The following is a 27544-nucleotide window of genomic DNA, read 5'->3' as shown; positions in this document are numbered from 1 at the left end:
CTCAACACAAGATCCATCACTACAGTGAGAGAGACCTGCATTAAAGTATCTCACCTATCTTACTCATTACTCATAAAACAAACAGCATCATTTCCTTACCAGGATTTTAACTGATTGGCTGTGATGGCACTCAGCAAGAGACACTATATAAATGAGATAACAAATACATAGTAACATAGTAGATGACGGCAGATAAAGACCCGAATGGTTCATCCGGTCTGCCCAACTTTATGACACAACTTCCTCTTTCCACAAAGAACAGGAAGTTGCATCGTAAGGAGGAGCCTGACAGCAGGAAGGGCCATGGGCACCATTCAGCAGGCCTGACGTCGGGAAGACTTCCATTCGGCTCTGTGCTGCAGGCAGGGCAGGTAAGGAGAAGGAGAGTAGCCTCGCGGTTCGAGTGGTTACCAAGGGAGGGGGAGGTCCGCCCCGGGTGCAGCACAGCCGGCCAGGTCCCCTTACTTTTGTGGCGCTTCCCCGACCGACCGACCGACAACAGCCCCGGTCCGACAAACCTCCCTGCCCTTAACCGCGAATCTAAATTACCTTCTTACAGCTGCTGTAAGAAGGTAATTTAGATTCGCGGCTACAGGGCAGGGAGGATTGTCGGACCGGGGCTGTTGTCGGTCGGTCGGTCGTGGAAGCGCCACAAAAGTAAGGGGACCTGGCCGGCTGTGCTGCACCCGGGGCGGACCTCCCCCTCCCTTGGTAGCCACTCGAACCACGAGGCTACTCTCCTTCTCCTTACCTGCCCTGCCTGCAGCACAGAGCCGAATGGAAGTCTTCCCGACGTCAGCACTGACGTCGGGAAGACTTCCGTTCGGCTCTGTGCTGCAAGCAGAGCAGGTAGGGAGAAGAAGAGCCGCGCGACTGAGTACATCCAGCCCCGCAGGAACCCCGCGACCCTCGGAGGCATCCCCACGGGATCCCCGTGACCCTAGGGGGCGTCCCCACGGGATTCCCGCGACCCTAGGGGGGCGTCTCCACGGGATCCCCGTGACCCGAAGGGGGAACCCGCGGGATGCCCGCGGGTCCCGCGGGATTCCCGTCGTCCCCGTTCCCGTGCAGCTCTCTAATCAGAACACATCTTCTCAGTTTGCTTGCAAAAGGAAAAACTGAAGAGGGAGCTATTTTCCACTGCTGAAAGGGAGGAAGTGGGAACTTTGAGCGATACCCTTCTGCAAAGTTCACAACTATAGGAGGATAACATTTTTAGTAAAGAATCTTGCATCTTTGCAACAGAATCAAGTGTTTGCTTTCTCCACATACTTACTTTACAATCTGACGCAGTGTTGATTCTGTAGTGGTAGACTCGGCCCTCGTACCTCAGTGAGATAGACAGCTGGCCTGGGCTGCTCTCGCTCTCCCGCACCAGGAAGCTACCGTTTATGAGACTGCTCAGCAGATATTCTGCTGCACTCCGTGATACTGGCCCGTGATACCAGGAATGCTTCTCAAGGCTGCTCACTGGCGTTATGTAGTTACTTGGCACCCAGCCTTGCCCATTTTTGGAGCGCACTTCACTCCATTCACCATTCTGGTTGTAACCCAGGACTCTTAGCTTCTCACCTGTCAAAGGACAGAAAAAGGAAGAAATATCAAAAATGTAAGCTGATATAGTTTGAGCATGCAAATTCTCAGCAGACTAGAGATCCAGACTTTCTGCAAGATCATATGCTACTGCCACTGGGAAGTACGTAGTACAGATGTGTCAAACTCTGGCCCACGGGCCAAATCTGGCTCACTGTGTCATAAAATTTGGCCCGCTAGACAATGAAAAGGAAAAATTATGTTCTTACCTGTTAATTTTCTTTCCCTTAGACGCAGCAGATGAATCCAGAGACCAATGGGATAGCTCACATCTACCAGCAGGCGGAGATAGAGAAACTGATTAACAGGTGGTCCTATTGGCTGGCACTCCTCCTGTTTATCTAGTATAGCTCCTTGCCCAAGCATCCGTAACCATCAATAGGCATAGCATGTAAAAAACTTATTTCCCATAACAAATCTCAAAATGCAATAATACAGAAAACAACCTGCCATAATAACAAACTGCGAAAGTTGCAAAAGAAAAAACCGAGATACAATATCCAGAAAGGGTGGGGCTCTGGATTCATCTGCTGCGTCTAAGGGAAAGAAAATTAACAGGTAAGAACATAATTTTTCCTTCCCTAGCAACAGCAGCAGATGAATCCAGAGACCAATGGGATGTAGCAAAGCAATCCTCAATCTGGGTGGGAAGCAAACACCGCCTCCGCAACAACCGAAGCACAAAACGCCCCTACCGCATGCACCCCCACATCCAAGCAGAAATGCAGAGAGAAAGCACTCTCGGAAGACCGATTAGCCACGAGACAAATCTCCTCCAAGGAAAAAACCTCTGGGCCGAGCCCAAGAAGTAGCCATCGCTCCGGCGGAATGGTCATAAAGTTCTTTCGCCAACCGCTTCCCTGCCAGCCAGCAAGCATAAAGAATGTCCTCCTGGACCCATTGAGCGATGGAGGCTTCGGACGCCGCCATACGTTTGAGGCGTTCCTTGAAGAATACAAAAAGGAGATATAAACAACTAAAAGTAGTTAGAAACTGAGCTCGCGGAGAACGCTACGTACGTATCAAAAAATGCAGTGAATAAAAGCACTGCTCCCAATTTCTCCTCCCAGGAAGAAGGAAGGAAAAGCGAGCATGACATAAAAGAAAGGATGACACCCCCCTAGAAAGAAATAGTGGTACCATCCGAACTGATACCCCATATTTCGGAAATCAGAAATAGGAATCCCCGTTAAACAAGGCCTGCAACATAGAAAACTGCAGAGCTGAAGCCATGGCCACAAGAAACCCCATGTTCAACGGCACAGCCCTTTAGAGTCCCAAAAGACAAGGATGAAATGAAGCCTTCGGTAAACTGAGAAGAAGTACGTGAAGATTGTACTCCAAACCGGGCTTTCTAAGAGGCGCATGAATATACCGCACTCTGTTTAGGAACTGAACTACATGAAGCTGAGAAGTAAGCGAAGAGCAATATACCTAGCCCTTGTAACAAGCCAAGAATGGCACAAGAAGCTGAAGCGAATTGAAAGCTAAGCCCTCGGCAATACACTTGTGCCAAAAAGGAACTCTGGAGTGTTTCAAGCGTTAAGAAGCACCCAAGAAAGGAAAAACCTCCAAAAGGAAGCAGAAGCCACAGGAGAAGACGTCTGTAGCACCTGGATAAGAGAAGAAACAACCTGCTTCGCATAACCCTTACACGTCAGCCAAGATTTTTCAAAAAACTAGGTCGTAATACTAAAGTAGTACAAATATCCATGTTGATCGGACCCTAGGCGAGCAAAGCCGGAGATACCAGAAAACTTCTTAGTCCGGCTGTCGAAAGACTCATCAAATCCGCAAAGTAAGGACGGCGCCGCCAATCCAGAGATTCTACAAATACTGTGCCCGGAAAGCGAGCTCGAGATGGCAAATCCAAGCCATCATCAGCCAGCGGAAAACACTGAAAAAGAGAAGGCAGAGGCGAGAAAGGAGCCATGCAGCTACCCCCTCTAACTCCCACTTCCTGGGCCCGCTGAAGAAGCTAGGAAGCTTAGAATTGAGAGACGAGGCCATGAGGTCTAGGTCAAGGAGATCTCACGTCCATAAAAAGAGCTAGAACGCCTGAGCCACAAATCTCAATATCCAGGATGCAGAAGATTACACTATTACTAACATGCACACTTTCCAGAGCGTACACAGCGCTGTACACTGCAACATATAAGAAATGGGCCATGCTCAGATTCCGCGGAGAGAAAGTCTATCCAAACTCTTATCCTGATCCATAAAAGGATCTGCCAACAGAAGACGAAGATGAGAGTCCACCCATTGAAGCAGACCAACTTCACCTGCCAACTGCCACCTGCCAACAACACCTATTGCCCAAGCTGTAGAGAAATACCCCCATCATAATACTAACCAAAAGGACCCTCAGCGGCAATCCGGAAGAATGATCTGAAGCTCCAGAAAGGTAGCCTGACCCTGCTCAAGAGTAGAAGAATGAACAAGCACTGAGTCGCCTCTGAAGACCAGACTCCTGGAGCTGAGGATGGAAGCCACCGAGCTCCCTAACCCGACAGCCTGGGATGGTCGGTGGTCATGAGCTAGTCCAGCAAAGAACGAGGCATGCCTTGAAAAGAGAAATCGCGCTGAGCCAACAAATCATACAGAGCGATGCAGGAGGAGCATACCAAATAATTGGAGCCCTGAGATACCGGGAACCACCGGAACAAAAGCGACTGCTGTAGCGTAAGAAGGGGAAAGCAAGCCGAAGTTCCCAGTGGAGTCAGCAATATGGATCACAGAAACTGTACAGAATCCCATACTCTTGGTCATGGTAAGCGAAGAAGAATACCAATCTGAGACCGAGACCTCACGCCCAAGTCTCCGGAAAGAAACACATGTCTCTCCTATATGAATAAAAACATTACCCCGATATACCTATAAATAGTACAGGAGAAAACAGCGCTGTGCAAATTCGAAGATGCACGTGTAAAGAACTGAGGAAAAGATACCACCCTTTTCGTGTCAGTCAAATGGCCCGACTGGAAGTTGTCCGAATCAAGCAGGCAGTCAAGAAGAAATTAGATGAATCGCCTGGTAGCGCCAAAACGGTACCACCGCCCACATCACCTAAAACGTTTGTGAATCCTTGGGTAGGCTTTGGCATGTGCCAAAACCGAAAGCGCTGCTCCAAGGGAGGCAGGCAAACCCAGTGCCGATTCGGAGTCCATAGAGAAAATGTAAATATACTACCATGTTGTCTGCAGAAATGTGTAACCCCAAGAAACTAATTCAGAAGAATGGGATCCAGCCTGCCCAATGTCCCCGTCTCGGGCACCATGCAGTAAGTGGAACAACGTCCCTTAGTTCCCGAAGAACTACAAGAACTGTCCTGAGGACCAGTAACACTGAAAAGGGAAACACAAAACATAGAGACTCCAAGAACGAACTGGAAACCTGAGGAGGATGCAAAGATGCAAGCATCCTGAAAAATCTTCACAGCCCCCTGACCTGACATTATAGCGTCTTCTCCCTCATGAGAAAGCCTGAAGAGTCATTGAAAGAAGTCAAGATCCCCTCAGAATGAAGTGCAGAAGGTCAGGGAATGGCAGAATGAGACTGTAGGATCTGCAAGAAGATTCTCCTAGGAAAATTCAAGTTTCACAATGTAAAGAGGAATATACTGGAACCATGAAAACAGTACTAACCCCATGTAACATGAGCGAAATACGTATGTCCTTTAAAGTGAATACATACTACACTCATCAAGATGCTGCATCTACCGCCCCGTGGAAAACAACAGCATCCTTACAGGTATCAGACAAAGCTCACATCGCTAATGAGAGCTTCAGGGATGAGGCTAACAGCCACATAGCGCATGATCCTCCGCAGGTTCGATAGAACAGGTAACTGGCTCCTGGTTAAAAGGAACTGTACAGCCTTTCCTATCTGGACGGGGGGCCCGTCTAGCATGTGCCATGAGAAAATGGTGACAGGAGAAACCAGCGTGATAAGCATGGAAATCTGAAGTCCAGGCCCCCTCAGAAATAGAGAAAGAGAGTCCTGGCCGCAGGAAGATGCGCAGTGTCATTATGCCCATAGAGACAGCCCGAACTGTTTGTACTACCTTTAGGCATATATATCCTGTGCCACTACTAGACACATGCAGCTCAGCACAGAGGCCCAAATAAGGACAATTACCAACAGACAAAGGCTCAATCTGAAGGGACCCCAAGAGAGATAATGAGATACCTGTGTGAAATACAGGGCACTATCTTACTGCTGATCTCACCGTGCCATGAGTTGCCGTATGTCACCCCAGTCCGGAGACAAACCGAGACTGGGTGACCTAGCACAGGGCAGAGTCTCTCTGGTAAACCCCTTGAGTGCTAACCCCAGAGTCCGATTAAACAAGCAGCTTCCTTCAAGGGAGTACAGCAGGAACACAGACATAGACATATAAAGCTGCCCAAGCTTGTCCCAAAGCTGGTGACACACATACAACTTGTCTGAACCGGAAAGGAGAGAAGCCCCGGCATACCCTGACCAAAGTCAGCTGGAAACAAACTACCGGAACGCTGCAGCTCTCCCGCCATCGCCAGAGACCCAAGCGCACGCTGGATTCTCACTGACACGTGGCCGCTGCATCAATGCTCCTAAAAACATAGTTGGATTCAAGCCCCGCAAAATTTACCCTGCCGCAGCTTGCATAGAAATAAAATCAGACTCAGGGAATAACCAGAAGAACGGCCCACAGCGCCGGAAAAAACATGTCCCATCTCATGCTGCTATAAACCGGCACCTGCACAATCAGCTGCACATGGCCGTGACAAACACCGATGAAAGAGAGCCTCAGAATAAACAGGACTACTGCTGCACTGAAACCCAACAATGAGAACAAGTGTGAGCAAGAAATCGCACCGCTACTGCCGCACTGGAACCAACAATGGAAACCAAGCGCGTGCATGCAAAGGGCGGGAAGTCCCGGCTCCCTCCACGGATTTCTAGTCATAAAACTTAGCCTCAATAAAATATCCATGCCTTAAATGTACGATGACCGAACCCACAGTCCTAAGACTCCCAAACAGAACCTTTAGTTCAAACAACTGTAAAAGCCAGACATACTCACAAGCTAGTTGTTAGGGCTGGTTGAAGCCAGTTTGCAGCAAAAGCATGGCAGAATGTAACAATTGTGGTCTCTTTTTTTTTTTACACAGAGAAGGAAAAGAAGAAAAAAATTGAGACGCAGTCAGACCCTCTAGCAATGGAGGGAGGGTGAGGCAGGGACAAGGGGTGGCCCAATTGTAACCTCTAAAGCAGGCACCGTTCAGCCGGACACTCCTGTCTCACTGAAGAGAAAAATCTCAACAGGAGAAATAGCATTGGCAGCTCACTGAAGAGAAAATCTTAACAGGAGAAACAGAATGGCAGTCTCACTGAAGAGAAACCTCAACAGGAGAAACAGAATGGCAGTCTCGCTGAAGAGAAACCTCAACAGGAGAAAATAAAGTTCCAGCCACAGCCAGAATTCAGGAGCTAGTTGAATAGCGACTTTTTCCTGCTGGGAGATAGAGAATACTGGATAAACAGGAGGAGTGCCAGCCAATAGGACCACCTGTTAATCAGTTTCTCTATCTCCGCCTGCTGGTAGATGTGAGCTATCCCATTGGTCTCTGGATTCATCTGCTGCTGTTGCTAGGGAAATTTGCAATTAAGGTGGCCCACCGGAAGGCACCAGCTGTAGCTTCACATGCCTCAAGTCTTTACTACTCTGCCGCGAGACTTGAGGCGCATGAATCTATAGCTGATGTCTTCTGGCAGGCCAACTTAGCAGTAGAGAGAGTCACAGCGTCGCACAGTATGGTGGCCGCGATACTTGAGGTGTGTGAATCAACAGCTGATGCCTTCCGGCAGCCCAGCTGTAGATTGATGCGCTTCAAGTCTCACGGACCCCACGCTGTGCTCTCGACGCTCTCTACTGCCGCTGCTCTTCATGCTCATGGTCGCCTGCACCCTCCCAGCTGCGTCGCCATTTCGGTCTGCCTACTCATCCCGGCTGCTTGCCTGAAAATTTTAAAGGAAAAGCTATCGAAGGGTTGAGTTCCCAAACCATTTGCACCTTGTTGGGCCAGATGTGACACTCAGCCCTAGTTTGAGAGCATTCCCATTGCAGTTGAGGGTTCAGAGCTTGCCAGTATAGGCAGTTATGATACTTCCGATGGGAGATGCTGAAGTGAAGTACTGGTGGCTTAGCCTTAGATCCCATGGTGGATAACATCTTGAATATAGACAAAGGAGTTGTGAGGGTTGAACCAATGGAAGCTTTCATTCAGTTGCTCCTGAGACACTACAGAAGCTACAGCAGGAGCACAAAAGTTAGTGATGAAAGAATTGATGGTTGCAGGTTGTTTGCAGTACAAACCCACCAATGTGTCCTTAGATGCCCATCTGAGTATATTGTGGATCTAAAAAAGCAGTCTTTTGAGACTGATTTGTCCAAGTTTTTAATTTTGGCCCATCACAGAGATGGCGTGGGGTTGGAGAGGTTGTAACACCATACTTCTACTAAGACTAAGGGGTGTTTTTATTAAGGTATGCATTTAGCATTCGCTAAATCGGTTAGTGCACCTTAATAAAAGGACCCCTAAGTATCTTAATAAAAAAGTTGGCCCATGACTTAGCCTATGGTTTAGATTTTGGCCCCTTATATGATTGAGTTTGACACCCCTGATGTAGTAGGTCTATGACAGCAGGGTGTTATAGGACACCATAGGGATTCTCCAAAGACAGAAACGATCTCTCCTTTTTTAAAGAACATAAGAATAGCCATACTAGATCAGAACAATGGTCCATCTAGCCCAGTATCCTGTTTCCACAGTGGACAATCCAGGTCACAAGTTCTTGGCAAAAACCCAAATAGTAGCAACATTCCATGCTTCCGATCCCAAAGCAAGCATTGGTTTATCCCATATCTGTCTCAATAGCATTTTGTTTAAATAAAATGCTGTAAGTTATAAGTTGTTATTTTGAGGGAAAACAAGATTGCTTTTCTTGTGTGTAATCTTTACAACTTTTACAGCAGTGGTCTCAAACTCGCAGCCCGGGGGCCACATACGGCCCGCCAGGTACTATTTTGAGGCCCTCGGTATGTTTATCATAATCACAAAAGTAAAATAAAAGTTTCTTGATCATATGTCTCTTTAGCTATAAATGACAATATTATTATTAAGACTTAGCCAAAAGGAAAGATTATTATTAAGACTTAGCCAAAAGGAAAGATTTATAAACTATAAAGAGTTTTACCTCATGCAAAATTGTCATTTCTTTAATAAGACATTAACTATTTTTTCTGAGGCCCTCTAAGTACCGATAAATTCAAATGTGGCCCTGCAAAGGGTTTGAATTTGAGACCATTGTTTTACAGTCATTAGTTTTTTATGGCTATAGAGAAGGGTGCCAAAGCTGTTTCTTAGTCCCAAGATTGAGAGCTTTCACTCCAGTCAACACAAAGCAAAATTGTTTAGTTGTAAGATTCTGAAGACAGCAGTTCCCCATTTGCCCACATCATGTGACCATAGCAGCTGACTGGATTGTAACCAGCACAGAACTAATGGATGGAGTGGGAAATAAATAAATTAAATAGACAAAAGTCTTTCAAGTCCATGCATAATAGTTCCTCTGCTGCTTTATTCTCACGCTCACCGTTACAGTTAAATCATTTATATTCCACTGTTGCCAATGAATAGTTCACAGCAGATTACATAGAAAGAACTAGACTAATTAAACTAGGATATACATAAATACAAGACATTATCCCATTATTTCCTACTAAGATTGAATTTCTGAAACCAAAAAATTTTAAGTGCTTTTTCAAAAATGGTAAGAATTACTATAAATCACATTTGAATTGGCAAGATTGGCCATACAGAGGCACCCTGATAAGGAAAGGAAAGGAAATAGCAAACAATCTTTTAGATACAATTCCTTTTAAACTGGGGAATTGTAATGTTTCTTGCAACAGCTTTGACAGGAAGCAGAATATTTCCAGACTGGAAGAAGGTCAGTTTGTATGCTACTGCAGAGGAGTAGCTTAGTGTTCAGAGCACAGGTCTGACAACCAGAGAAGCCGAGTTCAAATCTTGTTGCTCCTTGCGATCTTGGGCAAGTCGCTCAGCTTTCCATTGCCTCAGGTATAATCTTAGATTGTAAGTCTTCCAGACAGTCCAGGGAATTACTCAGTATTTCTTCACAGAGAGAGTGGTTGATCATTGGAACAAGCTTCCAGTGCAGGTGATCGAGGCAAACAGCGTGCCAGACGAATAAATGGGATACCCATGTGGGATCCCTACGAGGGTCAAGATAAGGAAATTGGGTCATTAGGGCATAGACAGGGGGTGGGTAAGCAGAGTGGGCAGACTTGATGGGCTGTAGCCCTTTTCTGCCGTCATCTTCTATGTTTCTAAGTTCAATTTATTATTTGATATACCACAAAGCATGGCAAAATGTCTAAGTGATTTTACAAAATTAGGTAATGTATGAGAGAGAAACTGAGAACTAACACTGGGTAAGACCAAAACTACAAAATATGAGAAAAACATAGTAAGGTGAGAATTACATTAGTAGTGGGAAGGAAGTGACATCACTGTGCTGATGAAGCTTAGAGAGCCAGCTCCAGTGGCACCTGGGAATTACTGCTAATTTTCCCCACTTAATGTGAGCCCAGGTCTTCACCAGTCCCATTCTCGAGTGCTCAGAGCTATTCTCAGCTCCTACTGAGGAAAGGGAAAATCTTTTGACTCCAGGGCCTATCCTGACTGAGGAACCAAAGAAACTGAGGAGCTCTTTAGGGCAGCCCCACCACCAGCAGTCAGTTTGGCTCTCTGTGTCTCATATTAAGAACATAAGTACAGTCTTATTGGGTCATAAGAACATAAGAACATAAGAACATAAGAAATGCCATCTCCGGATCAGACCTTCGGTCCATCAAGTCCGGCGATCCGCACACGCGGAGGCCCTGCCAGGTGTACACCTGTTGTAATTTATAGTCCACCATATCCTTACATGCCTCTCTTAAGGAGATATGCATCTAGTTTGCTCTTGAAGCCTAGGACGGTCGATTCCGCAATAATCTCATCTGGGAGGGCATTCCAGGTGTCAACCACTCTCTGAGTGAAGCAGAACTTCCTGACATTAGTCCTGAACCTGTCCCCCCTTAGCTTCATTACATGTCCTCTAGGCCGTGTCAAATTGGACAATGTAAATAATCTTCTCTGCTCTATTTTGTCGATTCCTTTCAGTATTTTGAAGGTCTCGATCATATCCCCACGCAGTCTCCTTTTCTCAAGGGAGAATAATCCTAGTGTTATAAGTCTGTCCTCGTATTCCAGTTTTTCCATACCCTTCACCAGTTTTGTTGCTCGTCTCTGCACCCTCTCCAGCAGTTTTATATCCTTCTTTAGGTAGGGAGACCAATGTTGGACGCAGTATTCCAAGTGGGGTCTGACCATTGCCCTATAAAGCGGCATTATAACTTTCTCCGATCTACTCGAGATTCCTTTCTTTATCATGCCCAACATTCTATTTGCCTTCTTTGCCGCTGCCGCGCATTGTGCCGACGGCTTCAGGGTCCTATCTATCAGTACACCCAGGTCCTTTTCTTGTTCACTCTTCCCCAGAGTTGCACCATCTTCGCGGAGGCCAATCCAAGTCACAAGTACCTGGCAAAAATCCAAATAGTAGCAGCATTCCATGCTATTGTCCCATGTCTGTCTCAACAGCAGATTATGGACTTTTCCTCTAGGACTCTGTCCAAACCTTTTTTAAAACCATCTACATTAACTGCTGTTACCACATCCTCTAGCAACACGTTCCAGAGCTTGACTATAACTCTGAGTGAAAAAATATTTTCTCCTATTGGTTTTAAAAGTATTACTCTGTAGCTTCGAGTGTCCCCTAGTCTTTGTAAATCTTCCATGCCAGTTTTGATGAGTATGACTATTTTACCCCCACCTCCCCTTGGCAAGGCAGGCAAGTGAACTACCTTACTAGGCCCAAACTGCTCTGAGTGATGTCCTTTTCCTTATGTCACAACCTCAATTTCTATGGCTGAGCCTTCAATACAGGGAGGGTAATTTATAAAATAAGCATAATATATCTGCCTACATATCTTCCCTATCTGGACATCCAATTATAAAGCCCACACTGTGTCATGGGTAGGGACAGTCAGAGAAGACAGAATACCAGAAATCCAAAATAGAGGCCCTGTAAATCCATAGCAAATGTAAATACAAAGAAGAGCAGACACAAAGATAAGCTGATCCCAAGCAAATGTATAAATTAGCTCTTTATTCACAAGCCCAACTAAAAAAGACCTTAAAAATAAAGAACTAATTTATACATTTGCTTGGGATCTGCTCATCTGTGTGCTCACTTTTTTTGTATTAACCAGAGAACATCAGAGCCTTAAACTCCAGTATTTTGCCACTATTTATCATGGGCTCAATCTTTTCATTCATCAGTCCCAAATATCAAATTATTACTTACTGGGAACTGGGGATTTTTTTTTTTTAACACCTTATACAATACCCCTTTTCTCTGCATCTTTTTCTTTGTCACATCCATTTTTATTTATTTATATAAATATTTTATTTTAACTTTTATGCTTTTTACATCTTCTCATGCCTCAATTCACCCTCACTTCCTCTGCTCTCCCTAGCTTCTCACCTTACCACATTCACCACTTCTGTATAGCCAATGTAATATAAGAGGAGGCAAGGGCGAGTGCAAAATTTTAAGTGTTTGGGATTTTTCTGCCCCTATCTCAAAGTCAAATTCCTTTCAGGTACTTCAACAATGCAAAAATATCTTACCAGAGACAGAAGCTTTTCAACAAACTCAATTTCTGTGCCAAGTGTGCAATATGAACACCACCTTCCCATTTCCCAGAATTACCTGCATAACTGATATTCCGTTGCCCTTTTTTTCTAACAGCTCATATTGATGTTCTGTCTCTGCCTCAGTATGGCAAAGGAATGTAATCATGGGTATCAAAGGATTTGTTAATAAGCTCAAATCAGAGCCCTTGAGAAACTAAAACTGTAACTTGGCTCATCTTACCTTTAGTAATGCTAAGTGTATTGTCTCCACTTGCAACAAAGTCATAAAGTGCAACAAAGAGATTGGGGTCGCTCTCCGTAGCCCCTAGAAGATTTTCTTTAGAACTCCAGCGGATGGCTTCATTGAGGGCTTGAGATTCAGCATCAGAGTCATAGGGGCGGTGAAGAGCTTCTGTGAATCAAAGAACACAAAGGGGAAACAAATTATATTTCACATGTTTCATTTTAAAAGCACCAGAATCCCAAGTACACCCCCCAGTGGTTGGATTAGTAACAATATATGTGATGCACAACCAGGACAAGCAGGCAGCATATGCTCCTTTTCTGTTAGAGCCCTATAATTTAACACTGCTAGTGCTGTAAGGCGCTCTGACCTGTATTTGTATAAGCAAAGAGTAACAAATTCATAGTTGTTTCCCATCAGAAGTTTTCATTGTTTTGATTCTGGACCTTGGTAAAAAAAAAAAAAAAAAGCTTCGTAGAGGACCCTCCAATGACTAGTCACCAGACAAACTTGGGTTGCATATGCATAGCTTAGAAGTCCTGATATGTAGTCATGCAATCAATGAACCAAAGTCTCAGATAGTTTAACATTTTAAGCACCAGACTTATCTAGATTATTAAAAACAGCAAGCTTAATCTCTTGATTTTATGACTGAAAAGAAATTGGATTAGGTAGTGCAATCTTGTCTTAGTTTAGACCTTTCTTGAAGGATAGATGAGTACATTTAGACCAAACATGGGCAACTCCGGTCCTCGAGGGTTGGAATCCAATTGGGTTTTCAGGATTTCCCCAATGAATATGCACTGAAAGCAGTGCATGCAAATAGATCTCATGCATATTCAGTGCATATTCATTGGGGAAATCCTGAAAACCCGATTGGATTCCGACCCTCAAAGACTGGAGTTGCCCATGTCTGATTTAGATGAATCAGTTCACACACAATAGAACCAACAATATAAACTGATAAAGATACTTTCTAATCCATTAAATTTGTACCATAAATCCAGGCAGTTATTTCTTATGTCCAAAACGTAGTTCTTTTATCAAATATATCTCCTTTCTTAAGGTGGAAAAAGGCCTCAGATCTAGAGCGTACACACCATCCGTTGCTCTTGATTTTAATCATTGGCCAAAAGCATCGTCCTACCTATTATCTTTTTTTTTCTTATAATATTCATTTCTTTACTCTTTACTTTCTATTTTTTCTTTTTCCCTTTTTTTATAACAACCTGTAATTATCAGGAGAATCAATCATCTGAATCAAACTAGTTAGCTACTTATGACAGGGTCCTAAACAGTCATATATCACTTGTTGGAATTTATGACACTTAATATACAAGAAAAGCTTGTTGAAGTCAAAAAAAAATTTCAAAATCTGTAGTACTCATCTGAAGTGTTGTATTCAGTAATGATGAACAAAGACTGCTTCCAAATTTTTATGCAGTCTCTGATACAAAATACATAGCGTTAGCAGCCTCAATCTTCACCAATGCTGCCAGCGTTTCACGGTTTAATCTTTTACTCACTTCTTCAGGGTTGTGGGAAAGGCTGGAAGTTTGAATTGAAAAAAGAAAGCCATTCTTAATATGAATAAACCCTGAAAAAGCGGGTAAAAGATTGAACTGCGAAATGCTGGCCACATTGGTGAAGATTGAGGCAGCTAACACTATGGGCTCCTTTTACTAAGGTGCTCTAGCATTTTTAGTGTGCGCTAAATGAAAAATACTAATGCAAGCTCTATGGAGGCGTTAGCTTTTAGCGTGTGCGGTATTCCACGCCTTTGTAAAAGGACCCCTTACTGTATATTCACTATACAGCCTGGTACTTTGATTTTTCTCGCAGACAAGAAGTAGTAAACGTAGTAGATCTGCTTTAATATGCACAAGAGGATTGTATTTCATAACTATAATGAGTGGCCATTACATTTTGCATAAAAGTGTGTTTTTTTAGATTGTTTAAAGTTTAATAATACTTTGTGTAAGTTATATAAGTATGAGACAATCAAATCTCAATAAATAAAGTATATTATCTTCATTGCATGCAAAGTTGTGTTTATGTGAATATTTCTGAGGAAGGAGGTCCATAGCTTTTATCAGATTCATAAAGGGGCCCGTGACTCAAAAAAGGTTACAAATCACTGTACTAGACAATCAGCTCTTTCTCCTTCCCTTTGTCTGCTTCCTCCTGGCACTCTCCCCTTTGACAGCCCAGCTAGTCAGCACCAGCCATGACTGCCTCTCCTCGGCTCAGGTCCTGCTACATCTTTTTCATTGGATACTAGGCCCTGAATATAAGACACATGGACTACTTTGCAGTCCCAATCAGAATTTTGCTCAAAACTTATTCATTCCATTTGATTACAGCCTAACATAAAATCACTCAAATCAATATATACAGAAATAAAATAAAAATCAGAAAGATAAAATCTCTTATACTCTCCCCCTATCCAGTAAACAAATCCATTTGTGTTATTAACAATAACCTATTTACACTAGAAATGGCCAAGATGTAACCATCTTGTGAAAACTTGAGGCAGTTAAATGTGTAACATCAAGAAGTTCCACAAATGAGTGGCAAAATAAACAAAACCTCACTAATGTGGACAAATACATTGTAAATGAAGTGTGAAGGAACGATGATGAGCTGACTGTAAAGCTACAAGGAACCCCTGCCAAACAACACAGGGCCCCGATGCACAAAATATTTCTGTGCTAGTAAGATTCTTTAAAGCGGTCTTACTGGTATGAAAATCCTCCTCATGATGTTCAAAGGGTTTTCCATGGTTGCTACCAATCATCATAGCAGCCAGCGAGAACCCTACGCAAATACATCACAAAGAGCTCATTCGTATTCTAAGGAGCTCACCTTGCGATGCACAAAAGGGAATCCCCTCCCCCTTTAGACTCAATTTCATGGCAGCTCTGGAGCTGCCGCTAGCTATAGTGGAACCACAATTTTAATGGGAGCAGCCTTGCTCTCCTTCCAGCTCCTCTGATCATGGCAGGGGAAGCCCCAAAGTCACCGATTAGCAGCTTCAGGGAGTCCTGTTAGCTCAGTTGATCGGAGATTCCCCTGCCATGATCAGATGAGTCGGCAAGACAGCAGGGCTGTGGACTTTTTTTTTTAAACTTCTAATGGGCGCAGCCGTTGAATTTTCTCCTTATATGGTATTTAGGCCCCTCCCAGTGCATCCCAGGATGCACCAGGCAGTGACATGGTCACTATTTTGAAGAGGTGGGCCTTGAGGCAGGTGGGAGTAAGAATACCTCCTGCCAATCTTTGAAGAAAAGGTATGGGGATGTCGGGGCTCTCAATGGAAGGAGAGATGGCTTCCTGTCAGCTCAGCTGACGGCAGCAGGGGAATCCATGATCAGCTGAGTTGGCAGGAGAACATCCCAAAGGCACCAATCGGTGGTTTCAGGAAGTCCTGCCTGCTCAGCTGCCACAATCAGATGAGTCAGAAGGGAAAAGCAGCAACAGCAGAGCAGCACCCAGAAAACAAAAATCTCACCATATTTTTTTTTTTTTTACCATGGTGTTGGAGCTTTGTGCATTGGGGCTACAGTGTCTTATTGTGCAGAGCCCCAAAAAACAATTGGTAGCCAGTGTAAAGATCTCAAAATTGGTAAGTTATGATCATATGACTTTGTCCCTGTCAACATGGTTGTATTTTTCACCAGCTGATAAGAGTCTTAGCCCCCCCCCCTCCTCCGATCCTTTAGTGCGTTCTTCTTATCCACATGTTCCGTATTCACAAATTCACAAAAAATAAAGTGCAACCCATTTTCACTTATTCACAGTCATGCAGAGTGTGTTTCCATGAGGATGAAGATATTCATAGAGCTGTGTATGAATACTGCTGCACCAAAAGATTGTTGGGGTGTTTTGGGTTTTTTTTATGTGTAAAAAATAACATGGCAGCTTGACTTCTTATGGTTTTTTCAATCTGAGAGACAAACGCCAAAAATTTACTTTCAGTGTATTTTATTTTTTTAACTTGTTGACCATGCCTCACACAAAGAGGAAGGGGATTGTTAAAAGCATGTCATCTCCAGTCCGTACTTCTTGTCCAACTCAATCAACTATCAGTTGATTCACGGTCAGACCCACTCCTGTAACGCCGAATCAGAGGAGTCCTGCTTTAGAGAGCAGTGAAGGAACACCGATCTCTTCTTTGGGACTTGATATCACTCTGTCCCCGCTGGATGTTATTATTCCACTGTGTCCAGCAGAACTATGGGGGTCGACCCATGAGCGACAAAGAGGATAGTGAAGCCCCTGTTGTCACTGACTGGGAGGAGGAAAGGCCTGATTAATCAACTGCTGATGTTACAAGCAAGGGAGTGGTTACCTTGGAAAGGATCTGGAAAAAGTTTCAAAAATTAGATGGTATTGTGAAAAAAATCAGTACAAGAATCACCTTGATGGCGGGTAAGACTGACATTTTATCACAGAATATGGAGTATTTAGATCAAGTTAAACAGGTTCAAAGTAAGGGACTTCTCAATCTCTTTTAATCCAATCTTAATCTTTAATCCTTAGTTCAATCTTCTGAAGTGTCTTTCTGGACCAATCTTTAAAGTTAAGTCCTTAAGCAAATGTTTAAAGGACTTGAAAGATTGGATTAAAAGAGATTGGACCAATCAGTCAATCAAAGTACTGAATTGGCCCATAACAATCGGATCAACAGACTGATTGAAGGACTACACAGCTGATCCTTACAAGGACTTCTTTGGGGGTTTTTTTTTCCCTATTCCAACATAAAGTTAAGTGCCTTTTGGAACACTATGAATATGTTTTAAAATTTTAGTGATGTTTTCACTTGATTTTTTGCACATAATGAATTAAATTGCTAACTTATTTAAAAAAAAAGATTTAAATAATGTAAAAATAATGAATTAAGTTCTTAAGACCAAGGGCTCCTTTTACAAAGATGCGCTAGGGCCTTAACGCGTGCAATAGCTAAAAACCCTAGCGCACCTTTCTAAAAGGAGCCCCAAGGGTCCTTTATTCCTTGTGATTACACTATTGACACATTGACTTTTTCTCTTTGTTTGGGTGACATTACATATTTGTGAGGGAGTTTTTTCTTTTTTTTTATATTATCTTTATGGTATTAGGTAGCAAAAATGTACAATAAGCAGGGTGGCACATAAATTTATCCCCCTTTTTCCCATAGGATCAATAGTTCCATATTCATGGGGGTTTCTAGGAACCTAACCCCAGCTAATAATGAGAACGCACTATACAATTACAATAACCACTCCAATCTTACTAGTAAATCAAAGTATGCATGAAAACAAGATGATCCTTATCAAATATAGAATGAGATCTTCCTATCCAATTAGCAAAACATAGTCAGAAATTGCTTATCCAAACTGAATTAGCACAAAAGCTCTGCACAAATATGTTCACCTACAGAGGAACAACCATCATTAAAGGTTGACAAAGACAGATTTTTCAATTTGAAAGAAACCACAAGAACAAGGGGTCACTCGATGAAATTGAAGGGGGACAGGTTTAAAACAAACGCAAGGAAGTTCTTTTTCACACAGAGGGTGGTGGACACATGGAACACCCTTCCGGAGGCCGTGATAAGAAATAGCACAGTACAGGGTTTCAAGGATGACCTGGATAGGTTCCTGGAAGACAAAGGGATTGAGGGGTACAGATAAGAGCAGTGGAAGGTTTAGAGATAAGTGTAGAGGTAGGCATAAAATTAGTCAGGGACCGCTGACCAGGCAATATGCCTGATGGGCCGCCGCGTGAGCGGACCGCTGGGTTGGATGGACCTCTGGTCTGCCCCGGCAGAGGCGACTACTTATGTACTTATGTACTTAATGTCCCAAAGTCCTACCTTTCCAGGAAAAAAAAACCATACATTTTGATTTTTCTGAGTTTAACCTGAATCTATTGTCAGTAAACCATTTATCCAACCCCTTCCCTCCAGACACAAATGCCTTGAGATTTGCCAAATAAAACTATGTATAGCCAGTTATTAAAGTATTGATTTTAACTTACACTGTATATAAACAAAACTAAATACCAGCCCCATGGATGAGACCATACACAAGGCAGTTTCCAAAACCTCAGGACCTTGGAGTCATGGTACCTTGGATGTACTGGGATTTCCAGCACACATCTACGTGAGCTGAGAATTAAAAAAGAAAAAAAAAAAAGGCACAAAAACAGAAATTCACTAATTGCACCTATTAAAACTTTGGAAGCAGCATTTAGGAGTTGCCATGATGAAGACCTGAACCTAGTTTTATGAGATTCACATTCCACTACAGTGACTTATTGGATACCACATTTAAGGACAGAAAAAAATAATGCCCTCCTTTTTGATACAGACATATGTGGCATTCCAATATATGCCTCACGCCTTGGACACATTATATCATCTTTTTCAAACACATACCAAGAAGTACAACTCAGTGTGTAAGCCTGAGTTTCAAAGCTGACAAAAATCCAATCCACAAGATGATGATGCCTCATGGAGTGAGGGGGAGGATGGGTATTTCCCAGCTAAATGAGATCCAGCAATACCACATCAGCTAAACACATTTTCCCTATTATCAACAGTGGAGTGAGCACAGAATAATTATTACTACATTATTTCAGTCAAGCTCTTGGATAAAAGAACTACAAGTCCATTTGTATTACAAAATTCTGAGAAGACAACAAGCTGGCCTTACAACCAAGGGCTCCTTTTTCTAAGGTGCGCTAGGGTTTTAATGCGCGGAATAGCGTGCGCTATATTGCCGCACGCACTAGACCATAACGCCAGCACTGAGCTGTAGTTCTAGAAACGTAGCACGTGGTGTAGTGCGCGGTAGTTTCCTGCATGCGCTAAAAACGCTAACGCACCTTAGTAAAAGGAGCCCTAAGTTTTCAAACACTGGATTCATTGTAAACAGAAAAGGTTGATGTGTAAATACACACGAACACTTGAACTACTGGCTATAAAAGTACTTGACTGCATCAAATCCATGACAAAGTGCCTCTCTTCAGTGGCATACCAAGGGCGGGGCAGGAGGGGTGGTCTGTCCTGGGTGCAGGCCATGAGGGGTTGTTCCTGGCCTTGGAGTCATGTTCTGGGAACTTCCCCTTCTCATGGCCCGGCTCTGAGTGGTCCCCGTGGCTCAGCATGTCTTCCCCCCTTCTCTCTACGCTGGTTCAATGACACGCTGAATCATGATTCAGCAACATTGCCTGTGTCTTCCCTTCCTGGTTTTTATCTGTCACGGTCCAACCCAGGTGGAAACAGAAAGTTGTGTCATTGGAGACAGACTCCGGCAGACAGAAAGCCGGCAGTTTTTTCAGCATGACAGAAGGTGAAGGTGATATCATAAGAACAGTCTTACTGTGGCCAATCCCAAAAAGACGCAACATTCCATGCTACCGATCCAGGGCAAGCAGAGGCTTCCTCCATGTCTTAATAACATACTATGGAGTTTTCCTCCAGGAATTTGGCCAAACCTCTCATAAAACCATCTATGCTATCCGCTTTTACCACAACCCCTGCAAAGTTTTAAAGTGATACCCTTCTGCAGATTTGCGACTAATGGGGAGCAACAGCTACTGTACAAAATCCTATGTCTTTACTACTACCAATGAAATTGCAAGCTAAAAGTAAAATGCACTTGCCAAATGAGGTCAGATGTCCAACAGTAAGCAAGAAACAGGATGCTTATAAGATTTTAAAGATGACATGCAGAGCGGTATATTTTGTGTCACTGCTTTCCAGTTTCTTAGAGATATACTGACTCATAATCACTGAGTTTACAATTTTATATAACATACACAAAACACTCAACCCAATTAATGATGTGCAAATTCTTTCAATGTTTTAGCAAAAGCAAACTGAATAGTCCTGTTGAGAAGCAAATAAATATTTAATTAGCATGTTAGTTTCAATACAGTCCAGCAATTTTCAGATAAAACATTAATCTGCAATTCTACAATATACAGAGGGATATTTTTGTAAACCCCTCCTCATTTTCTTACTGAATCTCCCCATGCCCCCTCTCATCTTTTTACCTTCTAGTTTTAGCTGTCTACTGCTTCATCTGTACTTCTCCTTCCCACACATTCCTGTTTTCTAACTACTTACACTGTCAGCTCTGGTGAACAAACTCCTTCCAACACTGAAGTCTGTACTGTTTTATTAATCCACAGCCAATACAGAAATCTACAAAAGTCTGCCAATAAACCAGGGTGAAATAATCCCAAATACACGCATGGACTTAAACATGAAGGGAAAACAGTTTGACAAAGAACAAGGCAAAAACCATGTGTGACAGGTAACAAAGGGAGAGAATCATTCCATTTTCAACCAGCAAGGGTTTTCACCACTGCTCAGCTGTGGTTACTATCAGCCAAATCTCAAAACAGACATTAGAATGGAAGTCAGGTTCTGGCATTTCAGCTATCCACAGAGCAATTATCAACTTATCATGCAGGGTGGGTCCCACTAAAGATTAAAAAACATATATAAAAACTAAACTTCTACTAGAAATCCCCTACAGGGCTTTTGGGAGCACTGGGGTCTAAATTCAGGAGCAGAAAATTACAAGTTGACCCGGTACCACCTCAAGCAGCATCCACACATCTTGCACACAATTCCACTCTGTTCACGCACCTGTCGAATCAAACAACCCAGGGTCCAAAGCTTCATCACACAGGGTAAAGAGCAGTTTGTCTTGTTTCTGTCCCAGGTCCCTGGGCGGCAGCAGAACAGTCGTCAGGATCATATTATAGAGCAGATGAAGAAAAGGCACAGCTAGCTACAAGAATGGGAATCCAGAAGTCAGGGAATGTCACCATCCTTAACCTACATGCAATCACATGCAGCTGTTAATTCCATACTTTTTTAAGGCTGACTAAATCAGGAGTAGAGATGTATTCTATGCCTCAGAGCAAGTACAGCAGTGAAGCAAGCATTCAAGAGAGAAAGGATTTGGTTTAACTGCTGATCTCTCCTGATTAGCTAACAGTGAAGTGAGGGTGGAGTTACCTAGGGAAGGAGGGACTACGATTACAGCAAAAAGAGAGCTAACAGACTGCTTCACCTCTCTGTGGCAGAGCATAATGACCCACTCCAAACAAATAGTGACCACAGTCTTAAAACAGAGATGTGCAAAAACAAATTTATTATTTATTTAGAATTATTAACCACATTTTCATGAAGAGATTTACTCTTAAGTATTTTCCTTATCTGTTCCAGCAGGCTCACAAATCCAGAGACTGCATGCAATGCCAGAAAACTGGAAATGAACTTCCTCTTGTACTAAGCAAAATAAAAATACATCAATAGCTGCACATTCCCAAGAAAATAAGACTTTTGACGTTAAAATGATCACTTTGGAACTGACAAGAACTTATTGTATGCACAAAGATCTAGATTTGCTAATTCATTTGCTACTTCTGCATGTCACCTTCTAATAAGCCATCAACAGCCCCAAACCTCCCCCTCCATCATCTTTTGCTTATTCTGTTCTGACCCAAAGAGGTAGTTAGCTCCTAAAAGCTAGTTAAAAAGTGTATGATGTTAAAAGGTGATACTTTTTTATTGACTTTTATGTTTATGAAGAATATTTTATTTTCTTATATACCCTCTGCAAGCCCAAAAGCTATTTTAAAGCGGTCTACATTCAGGCACAAAGAAAAATTATGTTTCATGACAATTTTATTTCCTTTAGTCCTTTAGCAGAGGAATCCAGAGATAAATGGGTTGTGTCCATCCACCAGCAGGTGGAGATAAGAGAACACCAAGCTGATACGATGGTATGCTCACTGGTAATCTTACAGCACAGAACTCCCTCTTCACATTGCCACTCCATACTTCCTACAACCAGGTGCACACCAGGTGCAGACCACATAGCCAAAATCAACCCTGGATTCATCTGCTGCGACTCAAGGAAAGAAAATTATCAGGTATGAAACAGTTTTTTCCTTCCTTGTCAATAGCAGCAGATAAATCCGGAGACAAGTGAAATGTAGCAAAGCAATTCTCAAAAAAACAAAACTGCAGAATATGTATAAGGTGAAGGAATTTATTCAATTAAAAGTCATAAAAAACATGTATATAAGCATCAATAAAAATAATAATTATATCCAAAAGCTGGTTCTTGTTGTAAAGTGTGCTGAACCCGACAAGGTCCGTGTTTCGAAAACACTTCTTCCTCAGGGGTCCTATAAAAGATGGTGATATGGTACAGTGTAAGATAATGAGTATGAGAGTTATGCTAAACCAGAAATGTGAGGGTGATGTGGTGACCCATAGTGTATTTTGACAGTGATGGTGCAAAATAAAATCACTGGATGGTGGAGAAGCAAAGATGGAAAATTGATGAGCAAAGACATGATAAAGTATATTCAAGTGGGATAAATGGGAGCGAAGGGAAAAAGTACTCTAGAAATGAAAAAAAACACTAAGCATGTGTCTGTAAACAAAATGAGGGTCTATAAATGGTGCGAGTTGATTCATGAACAAGTGAACATGCGATAATACATGATAAACATAATAAGAGGTATGTGAACTACAGAAAAATACATCAGCCACCTCTTGAAGAATAGGCAGCACAAAGAAACCAGGAATAGGAAAAAGTCTATCCATTCGCCTGTGGAGATAGAGAATACTGGCTTACCAGTGAGCATATCATCCTACATGTGATAGAGAGAACCAAGTTGAGTTCTATCTCTACCTGCTGCTGGTGGATGGTCACAACCCACTTGTCTCTGGATTCATCACAAATAAATTAGCATAAAAATACTGTGGAATAACCCCAGTGAAAATAAGAGAAACAGCATCTACTATATAGCTACATTTTTAGGAAGTATTTTGATGTGAAATGAGTGGACTTACTGCCACTTACATGTAATTTGGTATTAAGAGTTGAGAATGGGGTGTATTATTGGAAACTGCATAGAACTTTGTAATTAGTGATATATGAATTTTTGACAAATTAATACAAAATGTGATATCCTGCTAGCAAGATCAGAAACCTATGACCAGGTACAATAATGACCACCAGGCCTGTAATTGATGATGAAGAGGGAAAGCTAACCCAAGACATAAATACCCTTGGGGAATGGAAAAAATTAGGTGTGGGCAACAATTAAAAATTGTAATTAATCATGGTATTAAAAATTTTAAATCACACGATTAATCATGCTTAACCATGACATGCACCCCCAGATCCTGTATTACTCCCCTTTCATCATGCCTTCCCACTGAATAGGATGAACAGGTTAACAGGAACCGTTATCCTTTTAGACAATACTTATCCAGCATTTTATGGATTTTGAACTATATGTTTATAGGCACCCCTTCTTTCCCCCTCCCATCCCATGGTCCTGCATCTCTACTCCTTTACCCCTCCCTCCTCATGTTTACCTTAATAGGTCTCACTCTTCATTATGTTGCTGGCGTGATTTCCACATGCTACTTGCAACTAGATGGAACAGCATCAATATGCTAGTACAGTATTAATATGTAAAAAAATTAGCACATCTTAGACAACTGGCAACTGAATTCAATGACTAAATAAAACTGCACAAGCTGCTTTTGGATTTAAGTGAATGACTGTTAAATATCATCAATTGTGGCTTGTCTGTCTTTGGTGGGAGGAAACAGGGCTGCGAGTAAGTAAATAGCATCAACTCTTGCAGGTATGGGTGGAGATGGAGGAGAATAATTGTGGGTACAGGTGGGTATGGGTTAAGGATGTGTAAAATTTCTGTCCCTCTGCAACTCTATACTTCTCTTTAGCACCCTCCTTTCATTTGGCAGGAAGAAAAGGGTACTTTATTAGCTCAAGCAGCCTCCTCTGCTATGCTGTTCCAGTCCCATGTCATGAACTACACGGTACACTATAGATGTCATACTATTCATCTGCAAACCTCATGAATTTTATATCGCCACACAAACTGCACAGAAGAGGTGAATATACAAGATAATGTGGAGCAGAAGGAACCAGAGAGAGAAGAGTTAAGGATGGCACTGTGGGAAGGGACATGGATTTGGGATCATACTGAGGGACAAAGGTAACATAGTACATGGAGGCAGATAAAGACCCGAATGGTCCATCCAGTCTGCCCAACCTGATTCAATTTACATTTTTTAATTTTTTCTTCTTAGCTATTTCTGGGCAAGAATCCAAAGCTTTACCCGGTACTGTGCTTGGGTTCCAACTGCTGAAATCTCTGTTAAGACTTACTCCAGCCCATCTACACTCTCCCAGCAAATGAAGCCCTCCCCAGCCCATCCTCCACCAAACGGCCATATACAGTAAAGAGAAGACACAACACCACTCTGTGAGAGAGATGAAGAAGCACAGAAATGATTACATCCCTGAAACACACCTAGTTACAGTTCTGTTAAACATATTCAGAATCCTAAAATTGTCTTACTTCCCTTCTGTACATACTTTCTTTCATTTTAGCACTTTCTGTATTACTTTAGCAACACAGATAAAAACTATAAAAAAATATAATTTTACACACACACACACACACACACACACACACACATTTGAATCTGAAGTTGCAACATATTTGTGATCTAAACAACTTGTGACCTGTTTTCTGCTGCAGAGAAGGAAATGTGAATCAGTGGAACAGAAAACTTCCCTACTAGAAACCAAACAGCTTCTTTTCGTTTGTTTTATTTTTAATTTGTTTTGTTTTTAATAAAAAGAAATTCTCAGAAGTTTCCACAGATTAAGAAAACAAATTCATAAGCAATGCCAAGTATTTCTACACAGCTTACAACTGCTAGTGGCTCACGGAACAAACATGGTTTGCTAGCATGGTACCACATGATCTTACTGCATTCCTCAGTGATTAAAGCAGGGGGTGTCAAACTCAATCACATAAGGGGCCGAAATCTAAAACACAGGCTAAGTCGTGGGCCAAATTTTTAAATTAAGATACTTTGGCCTAGATTCACTAACCTTACCGATCGTGTCCTGACCAGTTTGCGACCATTTTACAACCCCGACCCAATTCACTAACCTTCCTCCCGATCCGATCCTGATCCGCGCATGCAAATGAGGGGAATGGCATACAAAAGTAGGAAGGCAGCGATTCACTAAACAATTTCAGGAACACCGACTGGGCTAGCCAATCAAAAAAAGAAGCGACTGCTGAGGACCAATCACTCACATCCTTTCTGACTCTCCTGCTCTCGGCCGCTGCCCTGACTCTCCTGCTCTCTGCCGCCTTCCCTGCAGAAGACGCATTAGTGCAGCCCCGCTTTAAACCCACGGGTTCAAACCACAGGCTTGCACTGCAGTCACATCATCAGTTTTGGGGTTGTGCCTAGGCAAGGTAGATTAATGGCTTTGCTTTTCCCTGAGCTGGAGCTAATATCAGAAGATACACATTTGCTTTCCCCCGTGGTCACGATCAGAGCACTCTGAAAATGACACTCTCCGGTGAGAGGGAAGTCAGGAGAGCAAGCACATGCGCAGACCATCTACAGGCAAAGAAGGTGGTCTGCGAATGTGTCTGATCGCTCTGCACTCCATTTGAATGCAGACTCGTTGTGAATCGGTCGCCCGGCTATGGATCAGTAAGGTTAGTGAATCTAGGCCTTAGTCTTAGTAGAAGGATTCTGGGATAGATAGATTCTCGCTTCTACTGGAGTGGCAAATGTTATGGCTCTACAAAAGCTGTTTAACAGTAGACCACTTATCTGAAAAGGTCAGTTCATGGAGCTCATCGCTATACATCATCTCCTCCCTCTCTCCCCCCCTCTTGTGTTCTGACATCTGTTTTCCCCCTTTCTGTCCGCGCCAGTCTGACATCATCCTCACCTTCAGTCTTGCAGACACATCCTCGGCAGCAATTCTCAACTGCCGCATGTAGCCCCTTTTCTGTGCTTTCCTTCTGCCGCGGTCAGTTCCCAATGACGCAACTCCTGTTTCTGCCTGGATGAACCATGGCTAAAGAAAAGCACAGATAGGGGTCTGAAAGTAGCAGTTGAGAATCAATGCCAGGGACAGCAGCCCCCTGTAACAAAAATGGATGTGTCTGCAAGACCAGGTGAGGAAGACATTGGACCAGTACAGAGAGAAGGGGGGTGGACATGCTGAACCACTAGGGTCCTTCCAGAGCCTCAGGACCCAGGGCAGCTGCCCTGTTTGCTCTCCCCTAATGCCGGCCACATAAAACAGCCAGGTGGGCCATATTCGGCCCGCGGGCCTTGTGTTTGGCACATGCGGACTAGAGTGAAGAAGTTACTTTTCAAAGAATGAATTAGCAGCAGACATGGGATATACTCTACCTATTTGAACACAGTAGTTAAAAGCCAGAAAGACCAAATGGTCCAATGAATCTGTTGCATTATAAAAGCTCCATTTCTATTTTTCACAAGCTCAATAGTCATGAAAAAAAATAAATTAAGAAATAGAAGCTGGCCGGCCTCCTAGCTTGGCAACCACTTTATGTCACATGAGATCCAGGATTTCCAAATATAGAAACTGCAATGACTTCATATTACTCTCCCTTTCTAGGCTGCAAGAGCTAGTGACTCAAAGTTCAGAATTCTTCACCTTAGCAGGACAGTGCACAGAAAGCAAAAGTTGCTTCCCTGTAGTTTTCAGTGGATAGATACATATAACTCCTTTCTATCAGACAATGGAGCCTATGAGTAAGAAATTCTAGACTGCTATACAAGTTTCTAAAATGGGCTACCATGTAGAACTGTGAGTCCCAAAATTTTTACTATGATGGAATCTCTAAAACAAATTTTCATACATTGAGGAACCCTCAATTTATGTAAACATATATGTTCATACAAGAGATTGTACAATCTAAATTTCTTGAGGAATCCCTGAAGAAAGTTTGAGTAACCCTAGGGTTTCCAGGCATCCAGATGACTTAGAGG

At 42.8% G+C, this 27544-nt stretch overlaps 1 protein-coding gene across 2 annotated transcripts in view; it reads right to left on the bottom strand.

Moving 5' to 3' along the window:
• ABL2 (ABL proto-oncogene 2, non-receptor tyrosine kinase) overlaps positions 1-27544 on the bottom strand; it is a 140340-nt gene that overhangs the window by 61288 nt on the left and 51508 nt on the right. The window contains exons 1-3 of one of the 2 annotated variants that reach the window (XM_033916838.1): positions 21293-21404; positions 12646-12816; positions 1277-1572 (exon numbers count right to left, since the gene is read on the bottom strand). In XM_033916838.1, the coding sequence (XP_033772729.1) occupies positions 1277-1572; positions 12646-12816; positions 21293-21404 (579 nt within the window). Of the gene's footprint in view, positions 1-1276; positions 1573-12645; positions 12817-21292; positions 21405-27544 lie in introns of those variants that run through there. The other variant, XM_033916837.1, reaches the window with a different exon arrangement.

This window comes from Geotrypetes seraphini, chromosome 12 (genome assembly GCF_902459505.1).
Source record: "Geotrypetes seraphini chromosome 12, aGeoSer1.1, whole genome shotgun sequence".
Taxonomy (NCBI): Eukaryota; Metazoa; Chordata; class Amphibia; order Gymnophiona; family Dermophiidae; genus Geotrypetes; species Geotrypetes seraphini.
The sequence above is the reverse complement of the archived record's forward strand: the minus strand, read 5'-3'. Positions and strand labels throughout refer to the sequence as shown.